At 39.3% G+C, this 13,419-nt stretch overlaps 1 protein-coding gene across 1 annotated transcript in view; it reads right to left on the reverse strand.

The window, feature by feature from the left end:
• PLEKHA5 (pleckstrin homology domain containing A5) overlaps positions 1-13,419 on the reverse strand; it is a 214,240-nt gene that overhangs the window by 60,402 nt on the left and 140,419 nt on the right. The window contains 3 exon segments of the mRNA XM_006773158.2: positions 2,259-2,342; positions 5,891-6,356; positions 11,342-11,806. Of these exon segments, the coding sequence (XP_006773221.1) occupies positions 2,259-2,342; positions 5,891-6,356; positions 11,342-11,806 (1,015 nt within the window).

A 13,419-nucleotide genomic window follows, 5' to 3' on the forward strand; every position in this document is an offset into this window, starting at 1 on the left:
CTAGAGGTATTAAAGGATTATTAAAACTATTTTAATAAGATGTTTAAAAATGACACCGAAGACTTATACGCCAACAGAACAATACTGGCAAGTCCAACCCTCTATTTTACAAAACAGAAGGTAAATAAAAAGAATTAAAATTCACATAAAACTTGGATGATACCTTTCCATCGTTACACCTAGTACCTGGGATCTGTTCATTGCTTTCAGGTTATATTTTTAAATGCCACTGTTAGTACTTTCATAGGATATTTTATGCGACCGAAAAAATCAGATTTGACTTGTTAAGAAGAAGAAAAAAAAATTAATACACATAGAAAGTTTTCATCGGTACCGCAACCTCCTTCTACCTTCTGGGGAAAGCAGAGAACCATTCTGGTTTCCGATTGGTTCCTATCATCCCTAAGTGGGAGAAAATTTCAAAGGTAGATACAGTTCCCCAGCAGGCCAGTCTGATACGTTTTCCTTTGTTAGAAATACAGTAAAGTGTGAACGCTGGCAGTGCTATAAGCCATAAAACAGTAGTGAGTGTTTCTCTGAGCCTGGCTATGATTAAAAACTGCAGCGGGGCCAGAGGGAGGCTCTCCTCACTTAGGGGCTACAGTGTGCCTTTAAACTTCCAGGCCAAAAAGCGTTCCTGAGATGGCTCTGTTTTGCCTACAGCACAGCTTTATACCTGCTTTCTTCTGTTGTTCATTTGCTGTTGCTCCCCACCCCCAATACAATTGTTTTTTTTTTTAGGGACAGAAATAATTTTAAACTATTATTTAAAAATGACATTAAAAACTTGGGCCTTCAGGTGAGAAAAATGTCAGAAGTAAATAAACCAGTTACTACTGGTTTCTCTAGATAAAATTAAGGCTATAGATGAGACAGAAGTCTTTTATAGTAAATAGTCGAAGAATGTGTGTATGACTTGAAAAAGAAATTTCGTAACAAAAAGAATAGTTGCTTTTAAACTGATGCCAACCACAGCTTGTGACCTCATGACTGTGGGTAGTCCATGTCTTATGACCGAGCCCTTGAGGTCTGACCAGGGAGAGGGTAGGGAGGAGTGAGGGAATTAAATACCAGAGTGCTATTTGACAGACATACCAAAGGAAGAAATCTTGAAACTCTGGTTTGTTGTTTATGGAGTTAAAGAGATTAAGAGATATTTTCACAAAAGGATGAAATATTCCAGTAAGTTTACATGATATTTGAATTTTGAATCAAAATAAAAAGAGGCACATCTGACGCCCTCAAAAGTAGATGCTAAATAATTTTTATCCTAAATGCCCACTAGAGGGAGCAAGGCAGAAGAGAAAATTTTACAGTATGCTATTTAGCATTATCTTATGTCTAATGTCTGTTTGTTAGATTTACAATTTAATACTTTAAAATTGCAACATCTAAAAGTTTTTCATTTTAGTCAAGCAATATTTTGACCTTGATTGAACAAACAGCAAGTAATTTAAAACCAGGAAATCATCCTTATACCTAAGTTTGTAAAAGATAAAAGAATGTTTGAAAAATACATGTCAGATAAATTTGTACTGATTACTGCAGGAAGAGACTTTTAAATAAGGACCAACTACAGTATATAGGTCTTCAAATCGCCATCTCCACAGAAAGTGAAACTACCTACTGATACCAAAGCATAGTTCTCCTGATAAAAGAACGCCATTAAAATAAAATGATGAAAAGTCATCTTTTCTCTGTGACTTGAATAACAGTGTCCTGATAATACAGCTCCTTCTCAACTTGAACATAACACTGACAATAAAATGATACTGGTTAAGTATTTTTATAGTCTCTCTTTCTCTTCATAAATATGCAAATTAGTTTTTATTCTGCTCTAGAGTAGTTAATCTATCTAAAAATCCACAGGAGAAACTTCTTCTTAGGCTTATAGTTTGACTACACATGGTTGCTTGCTGAATTGGCTCCACTAATGACCTATTCCAACTTCTGTTTTAAGGGTGAGGGGATTGACACCCAACGCCGTAGAGAAATCCACTCAGGTTCTACAATAAAACTTGAAAATATAATCTTTTATGGAGGCAGTCAGACATTTTAAGGAGAGCTATCCAGCCGGACTCTGAAATGGCTCCATGATTCCACGTTCTTCTGATAAGCATTCTCTTCCACAATAATATTCATGGCTTTTCTTTGGGAGGCACCAGTCTGAAAATTCAAACTTACAAGCTATGTCAGACATGTGCCATTACGTTAGCACATGCATAAAACATGATATGGAAAAGAGATATCATACTCACTGTTTTGCCTTGCAGGCTCTGGGGACTGACAGACTGTAAAGTCAGGCCAGCGGGCATTGACCTCCTGTCAGGCACATAGACATGCTAGGAAAATAAAGGCACAATACACATTTCTGTGGTCAATGCCAGCGACGAGAAATCTTAAATTTATATTGTAGAATACCACTTAAAAATTGCTGTAGTGCTTATGAAAGAAGATAGATACTGGTGGAGGTGGAAAAGGATAGGGGGTGGAGGAAGAAACGGTGAGAGAAAAACAAAGTAAATAAATAAAATCATCTTCCTAAAAAACAAACAAACAAAAAACAACAACCCAAAAGATAGATACTAAAATTTCTTGACTAAAATATGGATGCCGCCGAAACCGGTTTGGCTCAGTGGATAGAGCGTGGCCCTGCGGACTGAAAGGTCCCAGGTTCGATTCCGGTGAAGGGCATGTACCTGGGTTGCAGGCACATCCCCAGTAGGAGATGTGCAGGAGGCAGCTGATCGATGTTTCTCTCTCATCTATGTTTCTAACTATCTCTCTCCCTTCCTCTCTGTAAAAAATCAATAAAATATATTAAAAAAAAATAAAATATGGATGCCGACAGAGTAATTCTCTATCGTCTGGCTCAGTGGTTCTCAAACTTATTGATCTCAGGAGCCCTTTATATCCTTAAAAAGAAAATTTAGTGACAAGAGGGATACTTATTTTACAGGTTTTTTTTTGAGGTACATGCCCTTGACCAGAATTGAATCTGGGACCTTTCAGCCTGCAGGCCAACGCTCTATCCACTGAGCCAAACCAGTTAGGGCCTGTTGTACAGTTTTGAAAATCTCTTTAATGTCTGGCTATATTTTCATATTTGCTGCTGTATTCAATCTACTGTGATAATCTTTTTTAGTGGAAGTACACAAAGAAAGTCCCACCTACAATTTATATATATATATATTAAAAAGGAAAGAGAACTTTAGTAGCTTTTTGGATAACTGTAAGTATCTTTGAAATTACACTAAATCTTGAAAAGTGCTATTTTCTTAAAGGTTAGTTGTAAAGAGGTATCTGAAACTATATCAATCAACTTTTCGTACCCTGTTACAGTAACATCTATTAGTCTATTTGCAGTTTAAATGACTCTCCTATCCAATCATGAATTTGTAGTATCAAACATTGGTCATGTGGAAAATACTGGTTTAGTGAGTTATGCAGATGTTCCCAAGTTGACACATCTCAGCATACAGCACTAGGAATGCACATCTGTTAGTACCACCACTGATCTTGAAGCACTGGAAAGCTAGCAAGCTCACAGCGGCAGATATGAGATTTCCAAAATTCTAATTTTTGCTTGCAAGCTCGAATGTTGCCATCAGTGACAGATACTGTCAGGTGCTTTCCATGAAGTGACAGGCTAACATTTCACTTTGAGAAGTGTCTGTCAAATACTAAGTCTGTCATTCGTTCAAAAACTAACACTATACTTTGTCTGTCATCCATTCTTTCCAGTAAAAATGGCGTTTCATAAAAAAAAAAGCAGGTAGTTCAACTTGCAACTCAAATAATCATGCAAGTGTTTTTCTGGGAGACAACCGTTAGTCCTCTGGTACGCAATAGAAATGCTTGAAGTATATTTCCCATTTCATCACACAGAATACTAAAATGATAAAATTATCCTTTACTGTTTTATCAAAAGGATTCTTTTTTTTGAAATGTTTTCATTTATTTTAGAGAGAGAGAAAGGGAGAGGTAGAGACAGAGAAAAACATCAATCAGATGCCTCCTGCACGCCCCCTACTGAGGATCAAGCCCAAAACCTGGGCATGTGCCCTGATCGGGAATCTAACCTACAACCTTTTGGAACATGGAACCAACACTCAACCAACTGGGCCACATCGGCCAGGGCTCCAAGGGATTCTTAAGTGAAACTGCTCCTTTATTTATTTTTACTGCAAGTATAGAGCCGTTAAGCATACAATGACCTCTAGCATGGTTTGGAGCCCTTCCCTCGATTTAGGCTAAGGTACCAGTACTTCTACCCACCATTGCTTTTGTACTCTTTGAAAATGGTAACACAATGAAAAATGCCTTATCATTATTATAAAAATAGTTTTGAACTTACTTACAGGCTGCCTGAAAGAACCAAGGGGACCCCCAGGGAAACCCCACCTCCCAGGGGTCTATGGGCCATACTTCGAGAACCACTGATCACATCAAAGATAAGATCAAAGAAATATTAACCATGGTCTTAGGACTGGTCAGAGTCCTGTGCCGAGGGGGTGGGGGGGAATTGGCAATGTTGGAGAAGTTTATTTGGGAGGAGGAGTTAACAGGGAACTGAATAAAGAGCACATATTCATTTAATATTTATTGTTAAAACAGATGATAGGCCTAGCCGGTTTGGTTCAGTGGATAGAGCGTCAGCCTGTGGGCCAAAGGGTTCCTGGTTCAATTCCGGTCAAGGGCACATACCTCAGTTGTAGGCGCCTTCTGAGTGCAGGAGGCAACCAATCGATGTCTCTCTCTGTCTTCCCCTCTCTCTAAAAATCAATGGAAAAATAGCTTCGGGTGAGGATTAAAAAAAAAACCAACAAAAAACAGATGATAAATTTTGGCCAAGAATACAAAAAATACTAATAAATGAGAACACTCTCAACCACACATTAATAAGTTGTATTTGATCAGATTTTTCTTGAATATTGTTAGTATCTTTATCACATATGATTTGCCTTTGGATGTACACAGTGACAAACACTAAACTTTGTGACAATGAAGTTCAAAGAGAAGCTCACTTCCTCCCATCAGAAACTTCCTGACTGACCTGTCAATTTCTGGTGAACTCTTATTTACAGGAAAAGCAAGTAAAGGCATTAGACAATGATGTAACGGAATGATTCAGCCTATCACAAGGATAAGAAGAAGTGTATCTTAAAATGGTATAAAGCAAGAAATGCTTTATAATTAAAAAGAAAATGACAGGACAGACATCAGAGAACAGGCTGTCTGATCGAAACAACTCTTTAGCATTAAGAGAAGCTGATCGATAAAAGCTCTCTGAAGTCACTTCTAATAATCTGCTAAGCAATGCTTTAACTAACGTAAGATATAAATTAAAACATGATCTCCAAAACTCAATTTTTTAGAAGTACATACCAGTGAGCATTGTTATTCCAATATTAAATTAGTATGTAAGGAGACATGTCAATATGCCATATACTCAGCTGGTGGTTAGGAGATGAGGTTGGCAGGTGTAGAATCTGTGAGTGAAGAGCCAACAGAAATGCATGTGGTACTAACCTACATGGAAAGCTGATGGGATGCGCTACCAAGCAGGAGAATGCATAATGCATCCGCTCCAGAACTGTTCCTGTGCTCCTGAGAGCTTTGATGCATGAGATTGTGACACTGCAGAACATTCTTCCTTCATTTTTAAAACAAAATAAGGAGCTACCTTGCCTGTTCCTCCCTATTTTCTTATCTCACATTCATTGCAGCTGTTCTGTGAGTTTAAAATTACTTCAAAAATAAAAATAAACACACAACAAAAATACATACAAATAAATGAATGAATAAATAAAAGACTAGTGTACTAGAAAAACCCACACACCACGGCATGCATAAAGCAGCAGCTGACACAAGATTAGCAGACATTTACCTTAGGGTGATGGGCCCTGTGCCTGCGGTCTATCGTCACATCTCCTCTCTGGATTGGCGAGGTCACCTCTGATCTGTAGGTCCGTTGAGGGGAGTATCCCTGATACGCAGCTATTGACCCATGGGAAGGTGACGTGGGGATCGAGTGCATTGTCTGGTCCGAAATATTAACCATGGTCTTAGGACTGGTCAGAGTCCCGTGCCGAGGGAGGGTGCTCTGCTTACTGTAGAACTGACGCTGCTGCCACTCGTACAGCTGCCACATCGTGTCGTCTCTCATGGACCTTCGCTTCTCCTCTGCTCCAGGCCCCGCTGTTTTGTCGTGAGGGGACGGGGTTACGCTGCACAGGCTCTCAGGCCTGGTCTTGCTGTTTCGCGGGAGTGTTCTGTAGCCTTCAGGGTATCGGGCCACGACCTGGGCTCGGTGGCTTGGCATATTTCTTGGTAATGTCTGGTAAGAAATTACTCTAAAATAAAAGAATTGAAATGTAAAAATGAAGGGGAGAGTTGCTTTCCAGATTCTGTATTTTTTTTCTTCTGGTAAGTACAATATATCTGAGGACTTGTTTTTTTTTTGGTATTTTTTGGAAAGATTAAAACATTGAATATTATACAAGGCATATGTTATAATGAACACATTTTAATCTTTTCATGAAATTTACTTTGATGGATTTAGGACATTACGTAAACAGCATCTATGTCACTTAGACATAGATAACCATTAGTTCTGCACAATGTACAGTTTGGTTTAAAGAAGAATATTCATATTTCTTTTATAACTAATATTCAATATTCAATATCTAATCCCATATTTGTTTCACATCTTATTTGTTTTTGTATAAAAAACAAAATCCTAGAATCTCATTCTCATATCTCCAGACAGTTAAATAGGATTTCTGTATTTGGATGGAAGACCGAAGTCTTTGAGTTGTGCCCAAAGAACATGAAGACAGGAAATGAACAATTAATTGCAGGTCTATGTGGCTATTCTACTGTACCCTTTCCTTCAGAAAGCATGATCATGGAAAAGGCACATCAGTACATTTGTGTGTTAAAGAAATAATTTTCCCTTGATTACTTTTCTTAACTTGAAAAATAAAAATCACTTAAAGCTAAAGCTAAAAATTTAAAGGCAAAATACTTAAAACACAACATTTCAGACATAAAAATGCGAACAAAATCTGGCCAACTGAAAATTTGGGGGATTTGGTTTTCTTATCTAGAAGATGATTTTATCACCAAGTTATATTACAGCTTGAAAACCCCACATCTTATTTGTTTTTGTATAAAAAACAAAATCATAGAATGTCATTCTCAGACACATCTCCAGGCAGTTAAATAGGATTTCTGGATATGGATGGAAGACCGAAGTCTTTGAGTTTTGCCCAAAGAACATGAAGACAGGAAATGAACAATTAATTGCAGGTCTATGTGGCTATTCTACTGTACCCTTTCCTTCAGAAAGCATGATAATGGCAAAGGCACATCAGTATATTTGTGTTTTAAAGAAATAATTTCCCTTGATTACTTTTCTTAACTTGAAAAATGTTATATTACAGCTTGAAAACCCCACATCTTATTCTGTATTCAAAATATGTCCAATTTTTCCAACCTTTTCCCTAAACTAAATTTCCTTCATCATGCTAATTGTTCCTTAGCTTTTCAATGTCTCCACTCATAACGGGCTTGCTCAAAATGGAACAAAGCCTCCTAGACGAGAAACACTGCAGCGAGGCCGACCATCTGGTGACGCTGGGGCTGAAGTACCACCGCTCTGATATGACCAGTATAAAAAGCTCCATTCTTTGCTGCTTTCCTTCCGTAGATTCCCATTTCCCGTTTGGTCTCCCTCCCTGTTCCCTCCTTGTAAAAAAGGCCAGAGTTGGCAACCCATGGCTATCTGCTTAGGAAGCTTGTCAGTCAGGGGAATTTGATGCCATTCAAGGAATTCTGCTCTAGCATTAAGGTAATTTACCTTCATTTACTTGCTCCTTCATAAACTCAAGAAATACCAGAGTGGTCTTGACATGCAAAAGGCTCTGGATTGGGCACTAAACTACATCACAGAAGCATACACTGAAAATATAAATGTTATTAACTTTATATCAAGTTTGGAAATATGTGAAAAGATCGTTTACAATTATATAAGGAAGGAGGTACATTGTCAATTAAAACACAGTAAAAACTGCCTATAAACTAATGTGTAGATTCCAGTTCAGAAAATATAATCACACCAGACACCAGTGCTCTGAAGTGCTCCGAACCTGTGAGCTGCGCCCTGTTGTAGCAATGTGTACTGAACTTGAACTGTAAGCCCATCATACGATCATGAACACAGGCTGTTTTCCTACTCAGCTTGCCTAATTAATGACCACAAAGTTTAAAAGCCTCCTCTGCCATCTTTGGGACCACTTTGGGGGAGTTTTAAAAAACTAGGTTATTGATCAAGTAAGTTTATTTTTTATCCCATATCCTGTCCAGCATTTCGAGAACTGTTTTTTCAAAAACTACAGCTTCCTTCTGTGGTCTTCCCCAAAGAAATTCAAATTAAGGAAAAATGTGATTTAAAGTGAAAGCTTAAAAAAGGAACCCTGGAGGCTCCTTCGTCAGGTTTAGTGCTCCATTCACCAGCAGCGTCTTTCAAGCACCGTGAAAACCCAGGCCCTGGGATTCCGCCAAGCAGAACAATGGCTTAAGGCCCCATGCGTCTTAGCAGTGCCCCCACTCACAAAGAAAGTTGAAAGCTCTGTTCACAGAAGCAGGGATCTACTCTTTGGCTACATAGTAAACCTGTTTTCTTGCTACCAGAACTTGAACAATAAAAGCAAGCCTTTCTTAAAGTTTTACTTAATAAATGATTACCAGGAACTGCCATTAGGCTTCTTTCCACCAATAAAAATTAAATTATTTCATTATAAGACATCACAACTATTTTTTTTTCCAGTATGAGGTTTATATAATAATGGAGATGATATACCTCAACGGTCCATACTGGGCACTAGCCAGTGAAGCCAAAGCTGGAAGAGCAAGGCAGAGAAACCTTAGCTCAAAATAACCTCGGGCCAGCAGCCTTCAGAAGCTGCCTTCGGAAAAAAAAAAGTCACTAAAAGTTTTTATGGATGCTAATTATACCCATCAAGGGACCTAAAAGTGCTTGAGAACTAATTGTTATGCTCATCCATCTTAAAACTAATTCCCAGATAGCTGTTGAACCCTTTTAACTTTCAACAGTAAGGAAGTATGATTTGCCCTAACCAGTGTGGCTCAGTGGATAGAGCGTCAGCCTGCGGACTGAAGGGTCCCAGGTTCGATTCCGGTCAAGGGCATTTGGTTGCGGGCACATCCCCAGTAGGGAGAGTGCAGGAGGCAGCAGATCGATGATTCTCTCTCATCGATGTTTCTAAGTCTCTATCCCTCTCCTTTCCTCTCTGTAAAAAAAATCAATAAAATTTATTTTTTAAAAAAGAAAGTATGATTTTACTTGTAGAAAATGATTCCACAAAGAAGTGAGATTTGACTTGCTGGGTGCACATTCTGCAAATCTTTTGGCTGGCATTTTTATTGTTGTTTCCTGAAAATGATTACTACCTTAATAAGTATTTCCAAACATTCTTTCTTTCTTTTCTTCCCAGAACAACCTCTGGCTCCTCTTTGGTCTAATCAAATTTTACTTTTGGGAAATAGCAAATATTTCTGACAATTCTCCGCTGGGAAAGTTAGAGAAGGGAGCACGGACGGTGCGGAGGAAGAATATGGGAGTGAACCACACATCACCGGAGAACGTTTCTGCACCTTGGTGGAGCTAACAAAAGATGGAGCCCCGTGCACCCAGGCTTTTGGGCTGTGTTGCTGAGCAGAAGACAGACTTCAGCCGATAACTGCAGATGTCAGCCACGACAACCGAGAAAACTGGATGCACCTTCCTATACCTTAGGAGTTCCACTATTAAAATAAGTTACTCTTCATTTAATCAAACACATTAATGCCTTTGTTTTCTGGTTTTCTACTACTGAGAGGTATGAGTAACTCTGAAGTTGATTTTTATGTGCATATGCCAGTACATTAGAGTACTTTTTAAATTTTGCATCATTAAATTCCCGACGAACGACAGAACACTTTTTCTCATCCGGTAGGTACCTGCTTTTCCTCCATTTCCTCTGGCCTTCATTTTTGTCTCCTTTGCAGACAGTCCCCTACTCCTTCCCCTCCACCCCTTAATTTAACCTGCACAATCATTCATTACCTCCTCTCTTCCCAAATCTTTTCTGCGCAGTAAAAGGCACCAGACAACTTTGATGACCAGGCCCCCAGAGCAGGGCGTCTTTCTTGATTTGGCTCAATCACTCAAACCAGATTCGAGTGAGACCAGTTTGTAATCAAGCACACTCGAGCACTCAACTAGACAAGCCAGATGTATCTTGAACACATCACATCCCCCTGCCCCCCTCCTTATTTCAGTCACTCCAATAGCTTTTGAACTTCCTCCAGATTCTGTAGCCAGAATGATCTTTCTGGAACACAAATCTGAATACATATATTCCTGCTTATCTCTCCAGCCTCGTTTCTCATCCAGCATTGTAGCAGTTGTACCTAAGCTACACTGGATGTCTTTGGATTCCTTTTCCTGCTCTCCGTCTAATCTGTATTTCTGCCTATCTAAACCCACATGAGCATATCTTTACATGTCGGCTGTATCCTGTTCCTCCAGAAAGTTTTTTTGTGTGAACCCCTGGACTGTGTTGGCAGTCCCTGAAACATGTCCTTATAGCATCCTGTTCTTCCTCCACTGTATTTGTCACTAGATACTGCCCTTGTTTATTTAACTTTCTCTCCTCCTAGATAAGATCCTCTGGGAGAAATGTGGACTGCACCTTTTCATTGTTTGATTTTCTGGCCTCATGATTAGCACATAGTACCTAATAATAAATATATGAAAGAACATGTGTGTACATGAATGATACATGCTTATATGAATAAATATAGTACTTAGTCATGTGTACTGAGTTAAGCAAGTCAGGGAAGGAGATGGAGAACTAGAGAGCATAAGCCTTTACTTCCGTTACTTGCCACAGGAGATCTCTGCACAAGTTACCAATGGAAGACAGTCAGAGGAGGGAGGTAGGGGGAGATGGGGAGAGGGGGAGAGGGGGAGAGGGAGGGATAGGTCTTACTCTCATTCTTATCCCAAACAAACATGATCTCTACCCACAACCTGTGCTGCACCACAGGAGAAGAAGTCCTTGTCATTGTTAGTAAAGTTGGGTAACAACAATAGGAGACAGAGAAAAACATACACACACATTTGATTCTATAAATAAGATATAGTAACAAAACTATAATATCTAAATCACAATGTAAAATAATACCTTTAACTGGCATCTCAGAAGCCAATCTCCCCCGACACAGCATGAAAGAAACGTAGGCTCATAACACGTAACAACATGACACTCACCCCCTGGCTTCTTCTTCCTGACCCCTCCCCTTCTGGATTTTAATCCACTGCTCCAACTGCTGCATTGAGTTGGTTCTCTGTATGACGCGGTCAGCCTCTGGGTGGAAGGGCCCTGCGTTTGGGTGACTGCCCCCTCTGAGATCCGCCAGGCTAACATTGACTGTTTTGTTCTCTGAACTATTCACATTGACTGGCCTGTAGTGTCCGGTCTGAGCCGGGCCTGTTGACCCATCATATTCAGATGGCAGAGAATTCAACTTGACACTATTAATTTTTGTTAAAGGTCTATCTTGACCATCCTTCTGAAATCCATATTTTTCAGCTTCTAATGCCTTTTTTTCTTCACTTTTGCTGATTTCCTTGTTTTTCTGGTTATTCTGGACCTCTGGCTTAATCAGCACTCGATGGTTGGGAAAGTTATTGATTTCTTTTACTGGTGCGTTTTCAGATGTGATCTTGTCCACTCTGAAATCAGAGAAGAAAATCATAGTGAGTCAGATGAAACAATGGACATATTATTTCTGAGATTCCATCTAGGAAAGATGTAAAATTACCTTTTACTTAAAAAAACAAAAACAAAAAACACACACCTAAAAGGGTCACTGAGGACAAGCCTGTACAAATCCTCTGTATGAAACAAAACATACAGAGAGTAAAAAGTGGTGAGTGTACCCACCATTAGAAATCTGGAAAGAAAGCAAATCAGATTGCCCCTTCGCAGTGAAACCACAAAATCCACACTTAAAGGGCCGCAGCATCTAGCCATTTGAAACAAACAACACAGCTTCCAGCAGGAGGGTTAATTCATCATGAGACAAACATGAGTCTGGTTTGTGGAAATGATGACACCAGGAAATTATAGTCTGGTACTATCAGAGATCTGAACCACATGACTAACCAGCTCTGTTCATATTCAAGAGGATCCGAGTTTCGGTTAATAGCTCTTGGAGCCAAACGGCACACACTCAGCTTCCAGCTCTACCTCTTACTAGCCGTGTCCGTCTTTGGGCAAGGCGTCTGGACCATGACTGTGCCTCAATCTCCTTTTTGGTAAATGGGGATAACTAAAGGATGTTATGAGGACCAGAGGAGTACACTGGTGACTGCCACATTTATTATCACCCCATTCCATCAAGCAATTTTGGATTAGAATCTGGCATCCCATGCCCATCTTTCACCAGAAGGATGTGTCACTTAACTGTGTGTGTGTCTGGACCACTGGACAGTTTTACTGCTCACCATCCCAGTATGTATCTCTACATCTTTCTGATGAGCATCAGCTGCCCTGAGACCAATCGCTTCTAGGCACTGACCTCTGTCAAGGTCAAGCTGAGTGTCTGAATCTGCATGAAATGGCCAAGATCAATGCTGGGAGCCTTTCAGGAACTGGCCACACTTCAATACGTAAAAATGCTGTTGAATCCTAAGTGTGCCACTGCTGCCAGTTCCGTGATGTGCAGACAATAATCCATAATACACAGCTATTGATCGGTAGGTAGTTTGGAATATGATCAATGAGGCAAAAATGAAATGGGACTTTTTTTCTTGCAGTAAAGTTAAGGACTACCCCCATATTCACTAGATAAAATGTACGGCATCTAGACTGGAAGCAATATTAGACACTGAGAAAATTTACTGATATGCTATGGAGTGCCTTCCCCTTGAAAGACAATAGCCAGGAGACTTCCACAAAGGCACACTCAACCTAAATTTGGCGGTGGGGTGGGAAGGAATTTTTATCACAAATATCAAATATCTGAAAAGACTTTTTTAACTCAGTTACTTCTAGTCTACCTAAAGCTATAAACTAGAACTGCATTGCCTTTTGTCTTATTCCACCCCCCCAAAAAATTTATCATTTAAAAAAATGTAATAAAAAATCACATATGCTGATTTTTCTCTAACTGGAATAAAACTGATTCGGAAATGTATGCCAGGATAACATAACTGATGTAAAGCTTGTGATTTATCTTTAAAAAGAGACACTGAAGTTATTGTAGAAGATACATGCAAATATAGAAAATAAAAATAATAGGCCACGGAGATGGAAATTATTCAGAGAATGTATATTATGCTTA

Source organism: Myotis davidii, unplaced genomic scaffold (genome assembly GCF_000327345.1).
Source record: "Myotis davidii unplaced genomic scaffold, ASM32734v1 scaffold346, whole genome shotgun sequence".
In the NCBI taxonomy this organism is placed as follows: domain Eukaryota; kingdom Metazoa; phylum Chordata; class Mammalia; order Chiroptera; family Vespertilionidae; genus Myotis; species Myotis davidii.